Source organism: Cladophialophora immunda (genome assembly GCF_000835495.1).
Source record: "Cladophialophora immunda strain CBS 83496 unplaced genomic scaffold supercont1.8, whole genome shotgun sequence".
Classification (NCBI taxonomy): Eukaryota; Fungi; Ascomycota; class Eurotiomycetes; order Chaetothyriales; family Herpotrichiellaceae; genus Cladophialophora; species Cladophialophora immunda.
Genome location: NW_015622548.1, coordinates 311,894 through 322,332, shown reverse-complemented (window position 1 = coordinate 322,332; position 10,439 = coordinate 311,894). Strand labels below are relative to the sequence as shown.

Sequence of the window (10,439 nt, the reverse complement as noted above, 5' to 3'; positions counted from 1 at the left end):
TAAGATCACGCGACGCCCAATGCAGACACCGTATCCCATGCGCCAGAACAGATTGTGGACTTTCTCGACCGCCTCTTCACACATGAGTCTCACGAACAGCCTGTTCCTCCCGTGATGGCTTACTCTGTAAGTGGCTACTTCACCTATAGATCAAGGACTTGTCTTTGCTGACCTAGAAGAATCCCTCAGTGTTTCTATACGGCCCCGGACAAGCAAAAATCCAGGACAGACCAGAACCCAAGATCACAGATGCCACAGATGCGATAATTCGGATCAAGTTCGTGGGAGTGTGCGGGAGTGATGTAGATCAGATCGTCGAGCGGTACTCACGAGCAAAGATCTGACAGCCTTCAGGTGCATTTCTGGAACCACGGCGGCGTCAATGGGAAGTTTGTCTCCGAATCAAACCCTCTGGTCATGGGACATGAGGCCTCAGGAAGTCAGTTGCATTGCCCCTTTGCGAGAGAACCCATCGCAGACATCCCGACTTGGACTTGGATGACAGGGGCTAACCTCAGTTTGTAGCGGTACATGCGGTTGGCTCTGCCGTCACCCATCTGAGGCCAGGCGACAATGTCGCCATCGAGCCAGGTCAGCCTTGTCGTTCCTGTGACAGATGCAAGGAAGGACTGTACAACCTTTGCCCGCACATGAAATTCGCCGCTTGCCCACCAGACACCCCGGGATGTCTCACCAAGTATTTCAAGATCCCGGCCGACTTCTGCTACAAGCTTCCGCCGGGGGTGAGTCTGCAGGAGGGCGTTCTTGCCGAGCCTCTTGCTGTGGCGGCGCATGCAGTGCGAATGATCGGAGTCAAACCAGGTCAGAGCTTGGTCATCTTCGGCGCAGGCACAATTGGCCTCGTATGTGGTGCAGTTGCCCGACTATTTGGAGCAAAGAAAGTTGTGGCAGTCGACCTGCTGGACCACAAGTTGGAATTTGCCAGGAATCTCAACAGGTCGAATACCTTCAAGCCCGATCTGTCTGCTTCGCCAGAGAAGAACGCGGCGCGGCTGATTGAGGAAAACGGGCTGGGACTCGGTGCAGACGCCGTCATCGAGGCCACAGGGGCGGAAAGCTCAATCATCACAGCGGTCCATGTCCTTCGTCCGGGAGGCTCTTGTGTGCAGACAGGCCTGGGAAAGCCTGTCATCAACTTTCCTATCCTGGCCATGAGCGAAAAGGAATTGCATATGCACGGTGCCTTCCGATACAACGAGGGGGATTTCAAAGTCGCCATGGACGTGCTTGAGGCGGGCACTCTGCCTCTAAAGAGCCTCATCTCCAACATTTTCGATTTTGAGCACACCACAGATGCATGGGAAGCAACCAAACAAGGACGGGGTATCAAGAATATGATTCGAGGCTATGGATATAGAGATCCCGCCAGAATTAGCCACTTATAACTTCAAAAAAGCATCGTTTTGCGTCCAGCTGGCTCCCTGGGTGCCATGAACATTGCAGCAAAGGCAGGGTCTGGCACTCAATGAAAGAGGAGGGGCGATCGACTCATGCTGTCGTCCTATGAAAGCCCATAGTGTACAAAATTCATCAACCATCAACATTAGTCGATCAATGCTGACTCCATTCGATGGTGTTCAAGTCGATTCCTTCTTGGACCAGTTCCCAGAGCGGGCTGAGCTCTCTCAAGAAGGTGACGCGCTCACGGACGGCTTTCAGAACATAGTCGATTTCGCTAGTGGTGGTGAAACGCCCGATGCCAAAACGGATACTGCTGTGCGCACTTTCGTCGCTGTTTCCCAGCGCTCGAAGGACATAGCTAGGCTCCAGAGATGCTGAAGTGCAAGCACTCCCGGAGGAGAGAGCAATATCCTTGAGGGCCATCAAGAGCGACTCTCCTTCAACATAGGCAAATGAAACATTTACGCATCCGGGATACCGTCGTGTAGGGTCTCCATTCAAAGATGTGTGTTCCATTGAAAGCAACCCGTCGACAAGTCGCTTGGAGAGAAAATTGATGCGTTTAGAGTCGTACTGTAGAGATCCAAAGTCAGCATTGTCCATCAAGGGGGTGATTGGAAAAAGGTAGGCGATCCAAAAAGTGAAATCATAACCCCTGCTATGCTAATCAAGGCGCTGGCATTGTGCTTGCAGTCAGACGCTCAGAAAGCCATGCATGTTAAATAAAGCATATAATCATCAAAGAAAGCTGTCTTCAAGAAAGAAAGCATGGCGCTCACCTCCATCTCCTCTTTGGCAATACGACAAGCCTCTCCAAACCCGACCACCAGGTGAGGTGCGAGCGTGCCGCTGCGGAGACCTCGCTCTTGACCGCCACCGCTGATGATGGGGTCCAACCTGACGCGAGGTCGCCTTCTAACATAACAGGCGCCGATACCCTTGGGCCCATAGATTTTATGGCTCGAGATCGACATCAGGTCGACGTTCCAGTCGTTGACGCTGATTGGAATCTTGCCGACCGCCTGCGCGCCGTCGGTATGGAAATATACTTTCTTCGATCGGCAAAGCTGTCCGATCTCTTTCATGGGCTGGATGACACCGATCTCGTTGTTGACTGTCATGATGCTGACCAACGCAGTTTCTGGTTTAATTGCTTCCTCGAGCTGTTGTAGATTGATCAAGCCACTTGCGTCGACTGGCAGATATGTGACCTCAAAGCCTTCGTCCTGCAAATGTCGACAGCTGTCCAAAACACACTTGTGCTCTGTCTGACTTGTGATGATGTGCTTCTTCTTGCCCGACCTGCCAAAAAACCTGGCGACACCTTTAATGCTCATATTGTTACTTTCGGTGGCGCCGCTCGTAAATATGATTTCCTTGGGGTCTGCGCCGATCAATTTGGCAATATGTTCTCTTGCTTGCTCGGAAGCCTTCTCGCTCTCCCAGCCATATGCATGCGTTCTCGAATGGGGATTGCCAAAGAGGCCAGTGAGGAAGGGCAGCATTGCATCGAGAACTCGGGGGTCAACTGGAGTCGTGGCCTGCGCATCTAGATAGATTGGGCGAGTGCCCTGATCCATGATGGTGGCATGCTTCAAAATGCCAGCTTGGGGACTTAGCATTGTATCGGCGGTGATCCCGGTCCCCGGCATCTTGACCTGTGAAGGAAGATTGCCACTCTCCTGGATGAATTTCTTCTGGTCCGCCTTGATGGCAGACTCGACGTCGGCAACTTGAGCATTGGCTGGTTTGGACTCGGAGACATAGCTGCGACGGCCGCTGAAGCGCGAGGAGGCGATGGAAGCAGTTCCGGGACGTGAGGGAGAAAGGATGGTGTTGTTGGAAAACCGGCGAGCGCAGGCACGCGAAGCCTGCCGCATCACTGAAGATGCTGGTCCAGACATGTTTTGGAAGTGAATCAGTCCAGCTGACTATTGGTTTTGGAAGAGGAAGGAAATATGCTGGTCCCCAGATGATGAATCTGCTCGAGTTTGCTTGGATGGATGGGGTGGCTGATGATGGGATTTATCAGATTAGATGTTCGGGCGACCTTCCCGCCCGATGTCGCTCTCTCTCCTTCGCCACCACCAACCACCATTGCACAACCCAAGTGCACGTTGCATACGGCTAAACGACGGATGTGGTCGGTGATGTCGGTGGGATCGCTGCAGGAGAGGTAAGCACGCCAGTCAGCTTGCGAGGCACCGACCTTGACCTGATCTCAATACAGCTAGACAGTGTCCAGTGAGTTGAAGGACAATCCTGCTCCTTCGCACATCTCTCATCGCTGTCGCTTCCCGTCTCTACTGCAAGGTCTCAAACGGCAAACATCTGGTGGGAAGTGAAGGGCGCGCACAGCCAGCCAGCTTCTCTCCGGCACAGCCACAATCTCCTTCTCACTCGGCTGCGTCATTGCTTCTTGTCGCCCAGGCGGTGGTCCAAGCGAACTGTGCCGTCTCCAACCATCGTTTGCTGCCCACATCCAAACCGCCCCTCCATCCTTCGTCTTCGCATACTTCCGTCCACCTCTACTACCACCACCAGGCACCCGGATACAGTCCACCCCATAGTTCTGCGACTCCTCCTCGAAGGCTCCCCTCCTCGCCTTTCCTTCTCATTGAATATCCTATTCCGAGACATCCACATCCCCGAAGAGCACGAGGCGAGGATTGAGTGTCTGTTCAAGAACTACCACGCAAAATGAGTCTGAAAGGCGTGGGGAAGAGTATAACTCGAGCCCCACAACAATTCAAGCAGCGCTTCAATATTGGCGATAATACAAAAGATGCTGTCTACATCGACGCTGAGAGGCGCTTTCAGGAGCTGGAGAAGGAGACCAAGAAGCTGCACGACGAGTCAAAGAAGTATTTTGAGGCCATCAACGGTATGTCTTAAGAGGGGGCTCCGTCCAATGACGTCTGTCTCTAACATCTGTCTTCTCTAGGCATGCTGAACCACCAGATCGAATTCTCCAAAGCCATCCAGGAGATCTACAAGCCCATATCCGGCCGTGTCTCTGATCCCAACTCGCTCATCCCCGAAGGAAACCCAGAAGGAATCCGAGCTTGTGAAGAGTATGAGTCTATTGTGCGCGAACTGCAGGCCACACTGCAGCCGGAACTAGAAATGATCGAACAGCGCGTGATAGCGCCCGCCGACCAGTTACTCGAGGTCATTAAGGTCATCCGCAAGATCAACGTCAAGCGCGATCACAAACAGCTAGACTACGACCGACACCGAGCCACTCTCAAAAAGCTGCAGGACAAGAAAGAAAAGACCCTCAAGGACGAAAAGGCCCTCTTCAAGGCAGAGAACGACGTCGAACAAGCCACGCAGGACTATGAATATTTCAATAATTTGCTCAAAGATGAACTCCCCAAGCTTTTTGCGCTGGAGGCCGAATTCATCCGTCCTCTTTTCCAGTCCTTCTATTACATGCAACTCAATGTCTTCTACACCCTCCACGAAAAGATGCAAGCCATCAATATTGGCTACTTCAACCTAAATCTGGACATCGAGGAGGCGTTCGAGATGAAACGAGGGGATGTTCAGGAACGCGCAGAGGCGCTTTCGATTGTCCATTTCAAAACCACAGGCGGCGTGAAGCCTCGCGGCGTGTCGAGATACGGACTGGGTCACTCGAAAGCCAAGGAGGCAGAAGCAAGTAAAAGCTCATACGCAAGTCGGAGGACAAGTCATCTTGAAGATGGTGTTTCCAACCCACCTCCGCCTTATTCTCCTACCGGCTCAGCAAGTATGCCCAGCAGTCCTGCAATAGGAAGTCCTTCACTGGGTGCCGCCATTGCAGCAAAGGGCAAGCCTCCTCCACCAAAACCTAAGCCAAGTCGGCTGAGTGGTGTGCCTAATGCAGAGACCTGTACAGCCTTGTATGATTACGAGGCGCAGGCAGAAGGAGATCTCAGTTTCATGACAGGAGATGTCATCGAAATTACATCAAGGACGCAGAATGAGAATGAGTGGTGGACGGGACGAGTCAACGGGCGAGAAGGACAGTTTCCTGGTAGGTGTGGCCTCGGATTTGGACTCTGAACTTTGAATTTTGCATTTCGCTTGTTTTTTTGGTATATCGCCAGCAGTCTGGATCTTGATTAGCTGACCTCAGAACACGCAGGAAATTATGTGCGCCTGAATTAGAGCCTTTGCGACGTCCATTTGAAAATATGCACTGCAAAAGCACCAACCGTCGCCCATGCCTGACTCTGTTCATATCTCTCTCGGTCTCTCAACGATTCCAAAACAAAACCCAAGCACCTATGGTGGATGATCAGATTCATCTAGCCGCGTCTGACGGCAACCGTCTGCGGCAACCATCGACCTGTCTCATCGATTGGATTTCGAGACATCAGTCCCCGCCTGGCATATCACCCGAGCGCCATGGGTTGGACCTTCTAATATATTCTTTGGTGGAACTCGAGGGGTCGATGCCCAGATCATGCATTACAACTCCACCGGCAGAGGACGGCGACTTGGGCATGGGCGAGATCATGGCCACAAGGGATGGGATGCGTATAAACTGGGTCGGGAAGATGATATACTTTAGTGCTTCGTTCACAACTTTGGACTGCAGCTTTCAACAGAGGCATAGTTCGCGTATAATATCCTTCTCAGATGGATCCCTTCCGCGGCTCCTTTTCTTTCTTTCCCGTTTTAGATTGATCCAGGTCGTCGACCTGGGCCGAATCCCCTCATACTTCTGCGTGCACACTCTTTTCCGTGGCAAGCTAGCCGTCGAGGCTACTTGGCTTCTGAGGCGTATAATATCGCTCTCCGAGTCTTTTTCTACAGGTGTAGAGGTTCGCGAGGTATAGGAGATACTATGGAGGGCCGGGAGAGGACCAGGATGGGGCTGCAAGGAGCCAGAGATGACAGAGAATCTATATATCGACATTTCCAAAAAGTATCGGGAATATATGTACGACCCGAAATACATCAGCCAAATGAATGCCTGTTGAGCGTCTCTCCCTTTTGCTCTCGTTTCTCTGTATCTCCCCCAATATTCTCTGCCACCCGTGGTAGCCCTTGTGTTTCGTGCTCCGATCGAGGGTTGAACTCGGTTTCTGCTCTCCTGAGGAATCCCTACGGCCGCCCTTCGACAGACGGAGGCACTGAAAAAAGAAAAAGGGCAAGCAAATGACTCCCTAGCGCAGCCAATATCCCCTGCCGATGGACATGTACATTGCCCGCTCGCGCCGTGTCTGGCGAAGTCTGGGAGGTGCCGGCGCCTTGCCTTTGCCGTGGCCCCGGCTACTCTGCCGCGTGGGATCGTCCGGGCTTGCGACGGATTTTGCAGCGGGTGCCGAACGGGAGGTGGTTGTAAGCGACGGCGACGGAGATGGCGGCACCACCGGCAGCCTGGGGCTCGGACTCGGGCTGGAGGTCGAGGTCGAGGTCGCCGCCAGCAAGGGTCTCTGGGGCTGGGACATCGGGGGCAACTCGGCGCGCGAGGAAAGCGGAGGCAGCGGCCAGTCCTTGGACTCGTCGATCAGAGGCGCCGGATCCAGACCCAGCGCCTGTGCCATGTTGTGGCCCTGGGGGAGGACGGCGAGTTCCTCCTGCTCGTCGCCCCGGAACGGGAGAGAAGTTGAATCTCCCGCGTCTGGTTTGACCCGCGCCCCCAGCTTCAGCCTCTTTGTGGGATCCGTGAGGTCGAGGTCGATTCCCTGGCTCTGGCTCTGGCTCTGGCTCTGGCTCTCGAGACTCACGGATTGCGGTGCCTCGTCGAACTCGTAGCAGTCCACCTTCCTCTTCCTCTCCGATTTCGGCACCGCGGGACTCCCATCCAGCCGCTGCATGCCCTGGAAGCCAAAGGTCGGGTCGAAGCCGACAAAGACCAGCGCCCGCTCCGCCGAGCCCGGCGCGCGGGGCGGGCCGGCCATATACACGATGCCCTCGTCGCCCAGCATGGCCTTGACGTCGCCGGCCCGGCCCTCGGGGCAGAGGATCTCGTGCAGGCCCTGGGGCGCGTCGTCCGGGGGCCAGAGCGCGACACGGCTGGCCGTGAAGGCGCGGTCTCCGTCCTCCATCTCCTGGCCCTCGCGGTCGCGGATGCGCTTGCGGAGCACCAAAGCCACGGAACCGCCCGTAGGCGTTGTCGTCGGCGTCGCCTTCACGTCTCCCACCAGAGGACTGAGCTCCTGCCTGCTGACCACCCGTAGCTTGATGCGCTGCCGGGGCCGCCACTCGCCTTCCATGACCGCCTCGTCCGTCACCAGGTCGATGAACGCCTGCGCGTTGAACGAGTACCCGTTCCACTTGGTCCGGGCCCGGATGTATTCCCTGGCCGGCGGCTCCCCGCCGCCCCCGTCGGCCTGGAACTCGGCGTGCACGTATCGGTCGGCGCGCACCATGGGCTCCTCCCAGCGGCTGTTGCTGTGCTCGTCGAGGGTGACGCTGAGGCGGTCGTTGGGCGGATGGCGCAGCCCGTCCTTCAGGTTCTTGAACTCGGCCCGCCGGATGGGCTGCGTGTAGTACGTGCGGAGGGACCGGCTGCCGCCGTTGAGCCACTCCTTACGGCCCTCGACCACCAGCAGCTCGCCCGTCGAGTGGTCGATCTGGAAGCCCAGGTCGTTCCAGGCGTCGTTGATGGGGCCCTCGAGGTGCTGCCGCCGCCAGATCAGCTTGATGGCCAGCTCCGGGTCCGGGTCGTCCAGCCGGAACGTGACCACGTGGTAGTAGCTGGTCCAGTCGACCTCCTCGGCCTCGTAGCTCGTCTGGCTCGTGATCGCGTAGAACTCGCCCTGGTGGATCGTGAAGCACGCCGTCGACCCGATCTCCGACCCGTAGAAATCTCGCAGCTGCAGCGGCTCCCGCGTCACCGCCTCGCCCGTGTCCAGGCTGTAGACGTCCAGCAGCCACTCGTGGTGGTCGTGGCTCCCCGTCGCCGAGTGCGACCCCAAGACCATGAACTGGTCGTCGTTCCGCACGAAAAAGCTTGTTCCTGGACCGGATCGGGATGCACTGTGGGACGCGATGGTGGCGGCCACCGGCCCCGGACGGGATGGAGGAGGGCCTGTTGTCGGCTATATTCACGGCGAAGATATATTGGCCAAACGGCCCAAAGTCACACAGGAGCGCCACCACGCCCTCGGCGTAGCTCTGGACCTGGATCGACCTGATGGCCTGCAGATCTACAGTGTCTCCTTCGCCCCTGGGCGTGACGCTGATCTGGTCGGTGAAGACGCTGCTGGCGAAGACCTTCTCGGTGCCTCGACGGTTATTGAAGTTTAGGATGCGAAGACTGTTCGCAGAGGTATAACACAAAATTCCCCAATTGTACGTGAAACTGCTCGCATATGCTATAATACAGGCCGAATACGGACGGGCTTGTTGCAAGGCAGACTGGGAGTCGATGGCCCGGGCGAGGGTCTGCCGGGGGCCCGCCTGCGCGGGAGACAGGGCGAGCTGGACCCAGAGACAATGCCGCAGACTCGCCTGACGTGGTCAGCACGGAGGATCCCGCCCGCCGCAAATTCTGCAGATGAAGCCTAGAAGGGGGATTGCTACCTGAATGGCATGTTTTGCAGTATTCTCATTCTGAAGATGTCGACGCAGAGACTTGCACGTCCTTGCCAGATGGTCGAAAGAACGAACGTCGAGCTGGGATGCAATTTGGTGATGGGCGTCAAATGGCAGCTGGACGAACCGAGAGGACATGCCCGTCGTCGACGACAACGAAGAAGAGGTGGTGGTATGGAGGCGGGAATTCCTTCTAGCGTGACCATGAGGCAACGACGGCAGAGCAGAAACGGCTGAACTCTCCGGGAACAAAGCACCATTATCACCTTCAAGCAGAGTGTAGTAACAGGAGTGAGGCTGAAGGGTACGGATGAGGATTCCTCCCTCGGTGGTTCTCGTCAGAGGTGTCCATAGCTTGTCAGAGGGATGGGGTGTGGGCCTGCGCAGAGCCTCACGGTTTGATGGATCACACTCCGTATTTCGCGGACATGAGTGGCACCAGCCAGGGGCAAGGGGCCGATCAAAACTGGACACATGTCCGTCGACTAGTTGGGAGGTTTAGAGATTGTCACCTGCTGCACGGGAGTTTTGTGCCCGGGATCGGAGAGGGACAATCAGGCTGCAGGCAGGAAAGAATGGTGAGGTAGAAGGTTGAGAAAGGAAAATGATCTCGCGGCGAATCAATTGGTACCTGGCTAGAGCCGCAAGTTCGATTAATGTCCATGTAGTGGCTTTGTTAGAATCCGCTAAACGATTCTCGGCTAGACCCTGAGTAATATTACTCGTATGCCCCCACTCAAAAGCCCTATGACATCCGCAGCCAAGAGCGGGACAGCAACCCTTTCCCGTTACGGAATTCTTACATCCGACACAGGTGAACTCCCGAGGCCACCAATCTCAATACCCCCCATCCCCATTTCTCGCTTCTAGTCACACTATAACTACCATCTCCCTCCTTTATGTCAAAGGAGCTGGTTGCAACGGAGCTCCCCAGGCTGGTAGCCGCAGAGCCGCATGGCATGCCCCGTGGTATGTGCCGTGCAACCTAAACGCTGGCACCCGCGAAATGAGCAACGTTGTGGTCAGTGATCACCAGGCTCCGCCACGGCCAATACGCAATCTTTGGGTTCTTGTTTCTCCTGCCCGAGTCTCACCTGCATTTCCACTTCCCTGAATTGCCCGCCTCTCCCCAAGCTGTTTGGAAAGCGGAGCCCCTGCCAATACCTGGCTGAAACAAACTGAGATCCAGAGCTCGTGTTCTGCGGCGTCCTGCGGCGTCCGACCCGAATCCGGGGTAGATTTCGCTAGCGGTGAGCAATTGATTCTCCCTTCTCGTGATGTCTGCTCTCCCGAGACCTCGCCGGCTTGGGTAACTGTTTGTTTGACGTGCGCTATTTCGCCTCACTATGCACATACTGCAGCGCTAGAGTCACTGGGCTGCTGAGCGAGCAGGACTTGCAGCGGTGTTCATCCTGCGCATGACAAAGCGTAACCGGGCGCCACGCAAGGCTGTGCATCTCGGCAGGGAAACCCGGCTCCAG

At 55.8% G+C, this 10,439-nt stretch overlaps 4 protein-coding genes across 5 annotated transcripts; 2 read left to right on the top strand and 2 right to left on the bottom strand.

Annotated features, from left to right (window-relative positions):
• Positions 1-20: 20 nt before the first annotated feature.
• On the top strand, positions 21-1,568 carry PV07_12180. Of its 2 annotated transcripts, XM_016399681.1 has the most exons (4): positions 21-126; positions 180-302; positions 355-439; positions 526-1,568. In XM_016399681.1, the coding sequence occupies exons 1-4, from the start codon at positions 115-117 to the stop codon at positions 1,404-1,406; spliced, it is 1,101 nt and encodes a 366-aa protein (XP_016242493.1). In that variant the 5' UTR covers positions 21-114; the 3' UTR covers positions 1,407-1,568. The 2 variants fall into 2 exon arrangements, with proteins under 2 accessions (XP_016242493.1, XP_016242494.1); XM_016399682.1 differs by having other exon boundaries at positions 180-439.
• PV07_12179 (cysteine desulfurase, mitochondrial) lies at positions 1,341-3,725 on the bottom strand. Its single transcript, XM_016399680.1, has 2 exons — positions 2,202-3,725; positions 1,341-1,995 (listed from the first exon to the last, which is right to left on the bottom strand). The coding sequence occupies exons 1-2, from the start codon at positions 3,324-3,326 to the stop codon at positions 1,573-1,575; spliced, it is 1,548 nt and encodes a 515-aa protein (XP_016242492.1). The 5' UTR covers positions 3,327-3,725; the 3' UTR covers positions 1,341-1,572.
• PV07_12178 (uncharacterized protein) lies at positions 3,528-6,290 on the top strand. Its single transcript, XM_016399679.1, has 3 exons — positions 3,528-4,306; positions 4,367-5,443; positions 5,555-6,290. Exons 1-3 carry the CDS (start codon positions 4,123-4,125, stop codon positions 5,575-5,577), a joined length of 1,284 nt encoding a protein of 427 aa, XP_016242491.1. The 5' UTR covers positions 3,528-4,122; the 3' UTR covers positions 5,578-6,290.
• PV07_12177 (uncharacterized protein) lies at positions 6,276-9,535 on the bottom strand. The gene is made up of 2 exons (XM_016399678.1): positions 8,947-9,535; positions 6,276-8,874 (listed from the first exon to the last, which is right to left on the bottom strand). The coding sequence occupies exon 2, from the start codon at positions 8,343-8,345 to the stop codon at positions 6,582-6,584; it is 1,764 nt and encodes a 587-aa protein (XP_016242490.1). The 5' UTR covers positions 8,346-8,874; positions 8,947-9,535; the 3' UTR covers positions 6,276-6,581.
• Positions 9,536-10,439: the final 904 nt, after the last annotated feature.

Bases quoted from the DNA above. Each gene is read 5' to 3' on its own strand.
- PV07_12180 (XM_016399681.1), top strand. The intron at 303-354 runs GTAGATCAGATC...GACAGCCTTCAG, and splicing joins TGGGAGTGTGCGGGAGTGAT to GTGCATTTCTGGAACCACGG. The intron at 440-525 runs GTCAGTTGCATT...CTCAGTTTGTAG, and splicing joins GGGACATGAGGCCTCAGGAA to CGGTACATGCGGTTGGCTCT.
- PV07_12179 (XM_016399680.1), bottom strand. From the start codon at position 3,326: ATGTCTGGACCAGCATCTTCAGTGATGCGGCAGGCTTCGCGTGCCTGC. The intron at 1,996-2,201 runs GTGAGCGCCATG...GGATCTCTACAG, and splicing joins TTGCCAAAGAGGAGATGGAG to TACGACTCTAAACGCATCAA.
- PV07_12178 (XM_016399679.1), top strand. From the start codon at position 4,123: ATGAGTCTGAAAGGCGTGGGGAAGAGTATAACTCGAGCCCCACAACAA. The intron at 4,307-4,366 runs GTATGTCTTAAG...TGTCTTCTCTAG, and splicing joins GTATTTTGAGGCCATCAACG to GCATGCTGAACCACCAGATC. The intron at 5,444-5,554 runs GTAGGTGTGGCC...CAGAACACGCAG, and splicing joins GCGAGAAGGACAGTTTCCTG to GAAATTATGTGCGCCTGAAT.
- PV07_12177 (XM_016399678.1), bottom strand. From the start codon at position 8,345: ATGGTCTTGGGGTCGCACTCGGCGACGGGGAGCCACGACCACCACGAG.